The sequence below is a fragment of the Aspergillus wentii genome, assembly GCF_001890725.1.
Source record: "Aspergillus wentii DTO 134E9 unplaced genomic scaffold ASPWEscaffold_8, whole genome shotgun sequence".
In the NCBI taxonomy this organism is placed as follows: domain Eukaryota; kingdom Fungi; phylum Ascomycota; class Eurotiomycetes; order Eurotiales; family Aspergillaceae; genus Aspergillus; species Aspergillus wentii.
In genome coordinates, this window is record NW_024467839.1 from 395,027 (window position 1) to 405,862 (window position 10,836).

A 10,836-nucleotide genomic window follows, 5' to 3' on the forward strand; every position below is an offset into this window, starting at 1 on the left:
ACGCCCGTCGGGTAGCCGAACTACATCGCTGCCTAATATTTCCGAGGATTTTAATTGTGTCTGTGGGAATATGAGAATGAAAGGATGATGGATTCGTCAATAGCGGATCTTGGGGGTTGCCAAGAAAGGAAGCCATTGAATCCACTGTGGGTTCGTTGTCGATCATACATCATCACCTCCTGAATAGCGAACAGATACCGTCAATCGCGATGATACATACTATTGACTGTTGGTGATGCACGGAGAATTCCTCGGATGTATCAGGATATCAAGATATCAAGTCGTCGACGATTGGATGTGTCAGATACATCCAACTGGATGTAACACAACAACGGCGATCATCACATCGACTCTTTCATCCCGACTGCATCCCGACTCCATCCTGGACCCGCCAAGCAACGCCAAGTTGCCAATGCTGGATGATGCACCCTCCCGTTTCTAGATGGCGCCGATTATGGCGAAAGCGAGGTTCAAGGTTTGCCATCGACACATCAGCTTGCAGGGATTGGTCTCTGTCTCTCCTGTTGATCGCGATGGCGATGTCTTGGCTTGGGCATCATCCTGACATGCACTGATAAGAGTTCGAGCAGATGGAACATGTAAATACGGAGCATTGGCCGGCCTGATCTCACTTTTTGTCTTTCATTCTAAACCCAATCCATTCAGACTTGTCATCCTCAGCCACCATGGCCTTGAAATTCGACGACGAAGAACGACAGCTCTACACGCCTCGCCCTCTGACGGGCAACACCGAGGTCTCGACGGCGGAGACCTGCGTGACCGAAAAGGAACAACTGCCTGCCCGTCGAGGCTTTGTCGGATATTTATCATCGGAAATCGATACCAAATGGTCGGACATTCCTCTGATCGTCTGCTGCTACGTCGGTGGTCTGATCGATGGTCTGTCCTACAACTACTGGGGAAACTTTTCCAACATGCAAACCGGTATGTCATTATATCTCCTATCCTTACCTGCATGTGGCCCATGCTGACGATTTCCCCTTTAGGAAACACCATCTTCATCGCCCTGGGTGTCGCGGGCAAACCAGACCATCCGGACATGCTCTGGGCCAAATCCCTCATCGCCGTCTGCGCATTCCTCCTCGGCAACATCGTCTTCATCCACGGCGGTCGTCTCCTCGGCTCAACCCGTCGCATCTCCCTCATCCTCAGCTTCGCTCTCCAAGCCGGCCTGATCCTCGGCACGGCCATTCTCGTCCACACCGTTCCCCCCATGCCCGACAACCCAACATCCGTCGAATGGCGAAAAGTCGTACCCATCCTCCTCATATCGTTCCAATCCGCCGGTCAGTTAACCGCCTCGAGAATTCTGGGATTTCCGGAAATCCCTACGGTCCTGTTGACTGCGCTTGTCTGTGACCTCTTACTCGATGCGAAACTCTACCAGCGCCCGTTGCAGGCGAACCCGAAGCGAAACAGACGGATTGGGGCTTTGCTTATGCACTTCTTTGGCTCGATGACGGCGGGCGGCATGGCGAAGCATGTTGGTCTTGCTGGGGGGTTGTTTCTGGCGGCGGCTGCGAAGGGGGCGATTACAGTGAGCTGGTTTTTCTGGAAGGAGAAGATGCAGGTCAAGATGTTTGCATGAGCGTTTTACTGTTGCTTTTTTTGCTTTTTTGTTGCTTTTTTTTTTTTTTTTTTTTCTTTGCTATTCTGTTGTTTTGTTTTTGCTGTTGTTTTAGCCAAGATACCACTTAGACTGCTGCTGATGAACAAAAGTACTGATTACCTTGCATATTTCCGCCAATACTCCGTATGGACGATTATAAGATTCAATAAAATATAACCTTCCTCTTTTGGCCATTTCTTCACTATATGCTTGGCGTGGGAGTCTAGATCAGAATGAACAGGGATAACTGCATGCTGTGACGATCAACAGGGAATATATCGGGTCGCGGGTCGCGCAATTGCTTCAGATGAAAATTCTGTTCTTGGCCGATAACACAAACCAATACCTGAGATTGCTCATCAAGAACAGATGTATTAGATTAATTAAATGCCCATACACAATTACTATCACAGCCACGCATTCTGCTCCGCCCCATATCCATACGCAATCCACGAATCAGCAAAATACTTCTCCAACACCGTCTTCTCGTAGCTTCTATCGTCAACGCAGTATCCACCCCCTGACGGCCCAATATGGGGACAGTGCTCTTCGGGCCGATACTGCACCATATGCTGATGGACTTCCCGACAGAGAAGCGTATCCCGGCCGAGCTCGTAACTCTTCCCGAACCGTGTCTGCTGTGTCAGATACTCGTAGCATTGATCCTTGTTCTCGTATTGCTGATTATCGCCCGTGCAGTGTGCCTCGTGTTGCTCGCAGATGTTCGCAGCCAAGACATCAGTCACGAAGCCGACTGCCTCTGTCGCCGTTGTAGCGTTGTTGTTGGTGCTCTCGATGACAGTCTCCACGAGTGCATCAACCAGGTACGCAAACCATCGGAATGTAGCATCGTATTGGCTGATTTTGCCATCAGCATTGAATTTTATCCAGGTGTCGATTGTCACAGGCACGACAACCCCCCAGGTGGTCGCGTTGAATGCCACCACCGTCGTTGCGGAAGCGATGTTGTCGTTGGCTGCGAATTGAGTAATGTTGTATGCGATGGGCACGCCGACGAGAGCGACGCCGTTGGGATCGCCGAATAGCCCGAAGATGTATTCCTTGTTGAGCTCGCGGCCGTCAAAGGTGCGGGTGATGTCAACGCGCCCTTGGACCTGTTACTTGTTAGGAATAGCTTCATTTTCGATCAATATGGCTCACATCTTCCGTGAAGACCGAATCTTCCCCTTCCCCTGTTATCTGATCCAAATTGGCAGGATAGAGAAATGCATCCCAGAAGCCTTTCTCAAGCTCCCATAATTCAGAAAAGGTGTACAAAGACTCGGATTCGTTAGTGGCTGCTGCAAATGTGCCTGAAAGGCTTGCAGTTGCGAGCAGCACATTCAATGCACTCTTCCAGAACACCATTTCAGTAGATGTTAGAGACAGAATTAAGTTGCCCTGTGTAACTTTTTTCTTTTTTAGAAAAAAAAAACCAACACGAGCGACTCTTATACCCACCCTTGGTTCCATAGCCTCCGTCTGGTATGTATGCAAAGCTATTCCATATAGGGATATCGGATGCTTTTTCCCTTCTATCCCTTGCATCTCAAATTGGTCGCTTACCAGGAATTCGGATTGAAACATTCTATGCAGAAAATGACATACAGCACTGCATGATGATCTTCCCCACACTCGGTAGTCAACGGAGATGTATGCAACGGTCGCGTGCTATTGACAACATTGACTTGTGACATGACAGATATATATTTGGAACCTCCGATCATTACAACACATAGATTTTGTATTTTTCTATTTGTAATAATTTTGGTGGGAGGGATTGAAAATACATACAAAAAGAAATTGCTGGATTCATCTAGCATCGAAAAAAATTAGCATCAGGATGTCCACTGGAAAATGAACAACAAAGCAGGATGTTTATATAAAGCCCAAAATTAATAAGGACGACTTGAATTTGGGTCATTCCATCATACTGGGTTGACTAGGATCTTTAATGACGATCGACCGTTGAGGATGATATCAAATTTTGGTCTTCATTTCTTGGCATCGAAATGCTCTATGGTTATGACACCTAAAGACATAATAATATGTGATGTTTATCATCTAGCTGCTGATTAAATAATGCTCTACCAATCACTTTGACAATGTTATTCTATCATCATTTTCTGGGGTGAAGATTACAAGTGGAGTGCACTAAGTGATCTACAGCCAAAAATGAGCCAAAATCAAGACACCAACGGAAACGATAACCGCGTCTGTTATAGCCTGAAGTTTCGAGTCATCCATCACATGTTTTCGGCAGGAATATATAAACCAAAGATGGGCCATGTTCAATCCCCAAACTGCTGCTTGTCCAACCGTCATCATGGGCTTCCGTCAGACTTTATCGCTTTGTACACTGCTGTCGCTGTTTTCTCTGAAAGCTTCAGCAAATACTGGTGTTCCCATTGGACCTCTTTACGCTCGACAAATTGACCAGAATGATAAAGACTACTATCTCGGTTATCGCGATGCGGATCGCAATACTTCCTGGGCGAAATACTTTAACGATACTCCCCCGGTCTTGAGCAGGGAGATTCTTTCTGGTCTTGCTGTATGTATTCGATAATCAAATGAATTAAATATACTGATTGTATAGGAATCCCCTCACCCGTCCAGCCTCGGCGTCAACATCAGCGCTGCCCCCGAAGAATTAGATGCCCCTGGCTATTCGGAGTTGGAAAATGGATTCGCTGTCCTCGAAGATGGATCAATGACACTTACCATTCGATCTGATGTCCCTAGTACGATGACTGGTGAAATGTGAGTATCATGGTTCATATTGCCATACGTGGCTAACTGATCAGGCTGGACTTTTGGTTCTCGTGGCACACAAACGAGACGTCGAAATACAAGATCTGGAATCCCACTGCCCATCAATACGCAGCCATCAACCCTCTTCCCCATGAAAAGGCATCGCGACCAGTAAGTCAGCCCTCCTCTACTATCTGTATCAACTAACGCTTCAGTCCTACCGCGACCGATACATCAACGTAACCTCCTTCGTGGACGAATACATCGGCAACACCCCCTACAAACTCTCCATCGGCTTCGTCGACCCAGCATCAATGGGCTTCTCCACCTCCACAAAAGAAAGCGGCGTGCTCGGCCTCGTCTCGGCATTCGTCACCCTCCTCACCTACGCCGAGGAAGACCTGCCCACCAAGGCCGAAAAGGGATTCACGCCTCTCTCTGCGGTCCTCGTGCACCAGCTCCGCAAGAAGCCCGACGGCAGCGGGAATGAAGTGCGCTCGAGATTTTGGTTTGGGGATCTGCTGGTGCTGGGAATGAACTTTGCGGGTGGGCCGAAGCAGTTGGCGCATGATTTGTCAGTGCACTGTGCGAATGAAATGACGCATTTGGGGACGTTTTTGCCGGCGCTGTTTGAGGAGTTTAAGGATGATGTTGCTACTGGGTACTAGGCTTGATGAGTTTATATGAGAGAGGGATGGGCTCTCTCAAATACTCAAGGCTGTTATTCAGGGGCTTCAAATGCTAGTTGTGATATTGTAGGTTACATGATTAATAATAGTCATAAATGAAGTAATCCATTTCTAGTAGCTAACTGCCTAATGATAACTATCGGGTAATTCTATTATGAGTATTGGTGCCTGGACCAGTAGATATATTGACGTCAAGAGAGAATCAAATATTCACATTCCAAATCGTTTCACATTCCAGCAAACCACACTCAACATCACGATGAAACCATCTGAGAAGCCAATCACCTTTATGAATTTCCCTGTAGAGATCCGCGTCCTTATCTACTTCAGATATCAATTGTTCCATGCTTAACCACAGTAATATCAAATAATCATGAAGTTAATTCTAGTATAGAAGACGAAGGGCGTAGCTGAAAATGAAGAGATATATAGTCAGTCAGACACCATGTAGCAGTCCATTCAAGTATATAGCTATCTTCCAGACTGTGACTACCAATGCAAGACACTTTATACCGATTATCTGAGTTACCACCAAGATATCATGTCATCTGTTTTCCTTCTCGGCTTCATCGGTGGCGAAATAATCGATCTTCTCCTTCAGGAAAAGCAATACAGGCTGCGGGGAGGGTGGATGATTCATCGCCCAGACCCCATTTCCCCAGGGAACTACAATGACTGCTTTAGTGAGTACTCGGGCACGATTATTGGGGCGAACTCGCGGAATCGAGCTACTCGACTGCGGAAGCTGGGATGGAAGGCGAGGGAGAAGAAGACACTTGCTTCTTTGGCGGAGGATGAGATTCCTTTGATTTTGCCGGAAAATGGCGATTTTGCAGGGTATACTGTGATTCGGAAATGAAACAATAGGCGGAAAGTACAATTGCTCCGGGCCTACAGGCAGCAGAGTGAATTTACCTTGACTTATGATGTATAGTCATCGCAATGCATATATTGAGCTATATCTGGTCTTCGGCGACGGGATAAAATAGGCATCGGGATGTTGAGTATGACGTTGTAGTGACCGGCGTTGGAGCCTAAAAAGTGAAGCTTCCTGGATATATCCTCGAAGACCGATTGAACAACGTAAATCACCAAGCAGGTTTCAAAACAGTCATTAGAATCGCATTACTAGACGCGGTTCTTGGACTGCCTGTGACTTATTAGAAGCATTTAATCGGCGATGCACGCATATTCAAGAGACAGAGAATGAGAACGTTAATGAGAAATTGCTAACAAGAATATTCAGCTATGACCAGGGGTACTTTCATGTCTTCCAATCAACGCCTTCCTCGAAGATTAGCGTTGTCATGTAAAGGAGCGTCATGATAAGGCCAACGTAAGAATCAAAGCTGCTAGGATTACTGCACAGGCATCCACCCTGGAGCACCTCAGGACACATTATGAGTGCAATTAATAGAAGAATAGTTTTCCATCGCTGGGTCCAGTACGCCACAAAGGCAATGAAAGAGAGGCATAACCCAAAGACTATGGCGAGGAATAGCAGATTAGTCCGAAGTGGGGTTGGGTCTTGGAAAATCATGTACAAATATCCAGCCAACGTAAAAGGGCCAGAGACGATTAGAAACTGGGCGATTGTTCGATGATAGCGATAGAAGATAACATCAGAGCGGCAGGACTGATATGCGGCTTCGTCACGGTCGATTGTGGCTTCATGGGCCCGAAGCTCCAGTTGAGATAACTGCCGAACCTTGGTGAAATCACACCTCTCTCTACAAATACCCGCCAGGGCGCCAAGAGCTGAAGCTTTCTTCTTATAGTAGTCTGAATACGATGCAGGATCGGCCCCTTCCAGCCTTTCAAGGGCCATTCGAAATAGAGTCTCTGCCTTGGCCAAATTCCCCACCCTAGGATGCCTGACTCTCGCTGCGAGGGCATGGAAATAGGGCTTACAGGGTCGGGAAATCCAAAAACCCGCCTGACAGTGCACATGGCCAAGAAGTATGAGGCAATCTATGAAGAACGGATTGGGTTTATCATGAGCCATAATGCCTTGGGAGATGAGATCCAGACACCGATTGACGTGAGGAAGCAGTCGAGCGTATCGTGTGCGGTCACCTTCTTCAAGGGATCTCTGTGCATAGATACTGACAGAGAATAGAACCACATTTGCAGGATCTGCAATGCTAATAGCGGGCTCTAGACCATCATTCAGCCAGGAATGCACACATCTATGCATGCTATAGCCCCTCGAATCATCCGTCCCATTTCTTGGGATAGGACCGATCTCAACCAGTCCATAATTGAGAAGAAGCCGCATTGCTTCATTGAAGGCGATTGCATCATTCCCTAGGAATTCCAGAGGAAGAGGTGTGGGAACTCCTTGGAGCAGCTCGCGCCAAAGATCTTGACTATCGAGATAGGTCCATGCCAAAAGAATATCACGCGACAATTTGTTTTTGTGAGTTATCTCTGCGAGAGTGAGGGACCAGTTTGAATATAGTGTTCTGTCGTATGAAGGCAATCGAGGGCCTGTCTCTTGGATTCGCGTCCACTCGTTTCTGTATAGTTCCAGGTAATCACAACATGTTATGGCTACCTGTTCCATATACTTCCCTGCAGTTGCAACAGCTAGAGGAAGCCCGTCCATCTCTTTCACCAGCTCAGTGGCATGGGGATCTACGTCATGTGTTAGCCCAATACCACTGATAAAGCTAGAAGAGTATAAGCTTACCATCAGATATGTCCTGCCGGCCTGATGTGTGTGATAGAATGTGAAGACCATACTCAGTATGAATCTTTCTAACTCTAATCAAATGCCCAGTACAAATATCGGATATTCGCGTTGTGATTAAAACGTGTCCCTGTCGTGAATCCGACAGGAAGGCCTTGATCCTATCACGGGATTCACCGGATCCAGGCCAGTTTCCAGCATCGTAGTTGTCATACACGACTAGCCACCGGTTATTCATAGGCTTGCTGAGCCACGTAATCATCGCATACACAATATCGCTCAACTTCTGGTCATCGGGCGTCTTTCTGGATCTGCCTTCTGGAAGCCGGTGGACAACGAGCTTCATTTTGTCCCAGGAAGTCATTTGCTGCAATTGCTCCATATCATTAGCATCTATGAGTGCTTTTATAAAACTCTCGGATGGATGGTCTAGATAAATGCGCCGTGCCATTCTCACGAAGCTGGATTCCAACGTCGTTGGATCGGTAGCATCTAGCCAGAACACCCCTGAGTACTCGTGCCGATGCTGCAATATATATGCTACGGCAAGCTGAGTCTTGCCTATTCCGGGTAGCCCTTGGAGAACGACAGTTCCGTCCGAGCTTTCATCTTGAAGCATTTTAGGGATATCTACAAGCTCTTGCTCTCGGCCCACGAAGTATGGTATACGTGGTATATCGATCGTGCTGAATCGGACGTCGAAATCTATAATCTGGTAAGTCATTGAAATGAATACGGCAAGTGTATAAGCTTACCTCCCATAGCTTTTTGAACTCTGGAAGACTGTCCATTACTCAATTGCTTTAGAGGAACGTGCGATAGTAATACCTTTGCATAAACAGCTGCTGTAATAGCTGCATAGCCCTGCCAGTCTTTATTTTTATGAGAGTCCGAATAGTCACATATCCCTCGGATAACAAGACATGGGAAATGGTTCATAAGACCAGCTGCTTCCATTTCGAAGCACAAAATGCCCAATTCCTGTGCTAGACTGTCGCGTGTTCTACCGTCTTTCATGACTTGATTGCCTGATGCGATCGTGCCATAGTGGACTTTGGGGGTAGTGAATGATCGTTCTTTCCGCTGCTCTAGTTGACTTCGGTCACAGTTTGAACAGTCTGGTAATGACGCTTCATGCTCATAAGAAGCATTGAAGAGTGCATCATTTTCTTTCCCTGGGAACTGGAAAATGATATCTCCGCCGTCCTTATTTGGGGATATAATATCTTCAAGGTAAATTTTCAACTCGCACTTGCCAATAATATGGTTGGATTCAACCTGTGCCATCGCCGTAAGAAGCTCGTGTGGTGGCAGATTCTGCGTCCCGGTTCGTTTCAACTGTCCTGATACCATGCTCTTGCCGTAATCATATTGAACAATACCCGGCAAAGTGCCGGTGGGCTTACTGACGACGATATCACCAAGACGTATATCTGCTTGAGAAGGAACACCGCCACCGATGCCGACCAACAGCCCGAAGCGGATCGAACCGAAGGTGGACTGCATTTGGTCTGCGACAACGGCTGCAGAGGTCGTCCCGTATATCCCAGAAGGGAGACATGCAATGGCAATATTATGCCCGGATATTGCACCCAAAGTGTACGAATTGTGGTCATGTCGGGGTTGTGCTAGGGGAGGGTGGAGTTCATCCAGCCTTGCTTTGGCTGCGGCCATCTCCAGCGGGAGGGCGCATATCCACCCCACGGTGTAGTCATCGTGTGATCGTGCTTTAGGCATTGAAATCTCGAAGGACGTTGAATGTTTGACATTTAGATGGAATACGGATGGAAACCGTGACACGTTGAGAAGATGGACGTGGCTGGGAAGCTGAGAACAATTGACAAGGCTGAGCGACCTTTCTTGTTGAGGAAATCAATGCGATGATCATCTGTTGTATCTAGATACAGTTACTTTAGGTACAAATGAGTAACACTCCAAAGGTCGTTGTTAATGGTACTGAATTAATCATATGTACAAGATTGTAGTATACCAGGGTGGTTTCGAATTTATGATTTGCATACTGAGATAGATTGGATATATAATAAAGCAGCCGTGAAGCTATAAATATACTTCCTGCTTAGCCTGGATACCTCTTTTTGATAAATAATCCGTTAATTGTCATAGTTGCGTAGAATGACTGCTGATGCCTAAACATGTCTACTGTCCTCTCTTATTAACGACAAAAGACATCCTTTCAACACCATCTTAAAACATCATACTCAACAGCAAAATGGCATCTCCTCCTTCAAACGTTTTCTTTATTTGGGAGCTGCTTGAGCACATTCTCCTGAATCTGGACCTGCGTACTCTGCTATTGTCCCAGAAAGTATGCCGCACATGGCACAAGACAATCAACGACTCCAGGCCCCTCCAGCAAGCGTTATTCTTCCAGCCCATGGAGGGATCAGACACCCCAGAACAGAAACGAACACGCAACCCCCTCCTGGAAGAAGCTCTGTATCCTCAATTCAAATTCAACACTTACTACTACAAGCTATCCAGAGGCCGGAAGCATACAAATCACCTGTCAGATATACAACCAGGTGCATACACGCGACAGGAAGCCAGTTGGCGACGGATGCTCATCCAGCAGCCTCCCACCTCTATCATCGGCGTTATCGAAGTGTTTACCCGTGATATGCAAGATAGATACTACAAGCAGCTGCTGGTGAAACCACACAACGGCCATCTACGCATGGGCGATCTATACGATCCACTAAACGAGTGGACTTTGTATCCATGTCTGGAAAAATGGGCGTTCTGGGACGAGTCCGTTGAAACCCAGTTTTGGCTGTCAGAAGAGGCTAGGTCGGCGACTCTGAAGGCGGCTTTGCGCGAATGTGATATATTTGTCTATTCCTATTTTACCTGCAAAGCGTTGAGGCCGTGGATGAAGGTGGGTGCACCTCGAGGGGCAGATGTTTGGCTTCAAAAGCTGCAGATTACAGGGCCGAGATATTATCCCAGATATGCGAATATGCCTGACATCATCTATCCTTGTCCTGCATTTAAACTGATCGAATAATGTTTGGCTTCTTACAAACCTCCTTATGAGGATATATAGTTCATTT

The 10,836-nt window shown here is 46.9% G+C and overlaps 6 protein-coding genes across 6 annotated transcripts; 4 read left to right on the forward strand and 2 right to left on the reverse strand.

Moving 5' to 3' along the window:
- Positions 1 to 686: 686 nt before the first annotated feature.
- ASPWEDRAFT_119845 (YoaK family protein) lies at positions 687 to 1,609 on the forward strand (the record flags this gene model as incomplete). The annotated part of the gene is made up of 2 exons (XM_040828945.1): positions 687 to 945; positions 1,008 to 1,609. The coding sequence occupies 2 exons, from the start codon at positions 687 to 689 to the stop codon at positions 1,607 to 1,609; spliced, it is 861 nt and encodes a 286-aa protein (XP_040684590.1).
- A 59-nt stretch (positions 1,610 to 1,668) lies between these two features.
- On the reverse strand, positions 1,669 to 3,036 carry ASPWEDRAFT_140773 (uncharacterized protein). Its single transcript, XM_040829408.1, has 2 exons — positions 2,792 to 3,036; positions 1,669 to 2,745 (listed from the first exon to the last, which is right to left on the reverse strand). Exons 1-2 carry the CDS (start codon positions 2,996 to 2,998, stop codon positions 2,038 to 2,040), a joined length of 915 nt encoding a protein of 304 aa, XP_040684591.1. The 5' UTR covers positions 2,999 to 3,036; the 3' UTR covers positions 1,669 to 2,037.
- A 913-nt stretch (positions 3,037 to 3,949) lies between these two features.
- Positions 3,950 to 5,052, forward strand: ASPWEDRAFT_186877 (uncharacterized protein; the record flags this gene model as incomplete). The annotated part of the gene is made up of 4 exons (XM_040832155.1): positions 3,950 to 4,184; positions 4,230 to 4,393; positions 4,438 to 4,555; positions 4,600 to 5,052. Exons 1-4 carry the CDS (start codon positions 3,957 to 3,959, stop codon positions 5,050 to 5,052), a joined length of 963 nt encoding a protein of 320 aa, XP_040684592.1. The 5' UTR covers positions 3,950 to 3,956.
- Positions 5,053 to 5,614: 562 nt separating this feature from the next.
- On the forward strand, positions 5,615 to 5,932 carry ASPWEDRAFT_176021 (uncharacterized protein; the record flags this gene model as incomplete). The annotated part of the gene is made up of 1 exon (XM_040831445.1): positions 5,615 to 5,932. One exon carries the CDS (start codon positions 5,615 to 5,617, stop codon positions 5,930 to 5,932), a length of 318 nt encoding a protein of 105 aa, XP_040684593.1.
- Positions 5,933 to 6,210: 278 nt separating this feature from the next.
- Positions 6,211 to 9,502, reverse strand: ASPWEDRAFT_62283 (uncharacterized protein; the record flags this gene model as incomplete). Its single annotated transcript, XM_040838633.1, has 3 exons — positions 6,211 to 7,710; positions 7,766 to 8,470; positions 8,521 to 9,502. The coding sequence occupies 3 exons, from the start codon at positions 9,500 to 9,502 to the stop codon at positions 6,338 to 6,340; spliced, it is 3,060 nt and encodes a 1,019-aa protein (XP_040684594.1). The 3' UTR covers positions 6,211 to 6,337.
- Positions 9,503 to 9,995: 493 nt separating this feature from the next.
- Positions 9,996 to 10,809, forward strand: ASPWEDRAFT_746562 (uncharacterized protein; the record flags this gene model as incomplete). The annotated part of the gene is made up of 1 exon (XM_040839499.1): positions 9,996 to 10,809. The coding sequence occupies one exon, from the start codon at positions 9,996 to 9,998 to the stop codon at positions 10,788 to 10,790; it is 795 nt and encodes a 264-aa protein (XP_040684595.1). The 3' UTR covers positions 10,791 to 10,809.
- Between the last annotated feature and the right edge of the window lie 27 nt (positions 10,810 to 10,836).

What these genes read in the sequence shown, in the direction of transcription:
- ASPWEDRAFT_140773 (XM_040829408.1), bottom strand. Translation starts at nt 2,998, where the DNA reads ATGGTGTTCTGGAAGAGTGCATTGAATGTGCTGCTCGCAACTGCAAGC. An exon ending in ATTCGGTCTTCACGGAAGAT is followed by an intron (nt 2,746 to 2,791) that starts GTGAGCCATATT and finishes AACAAGTAACAG; the next exon opens with GTCCAAGGGCGCGTTGACAT.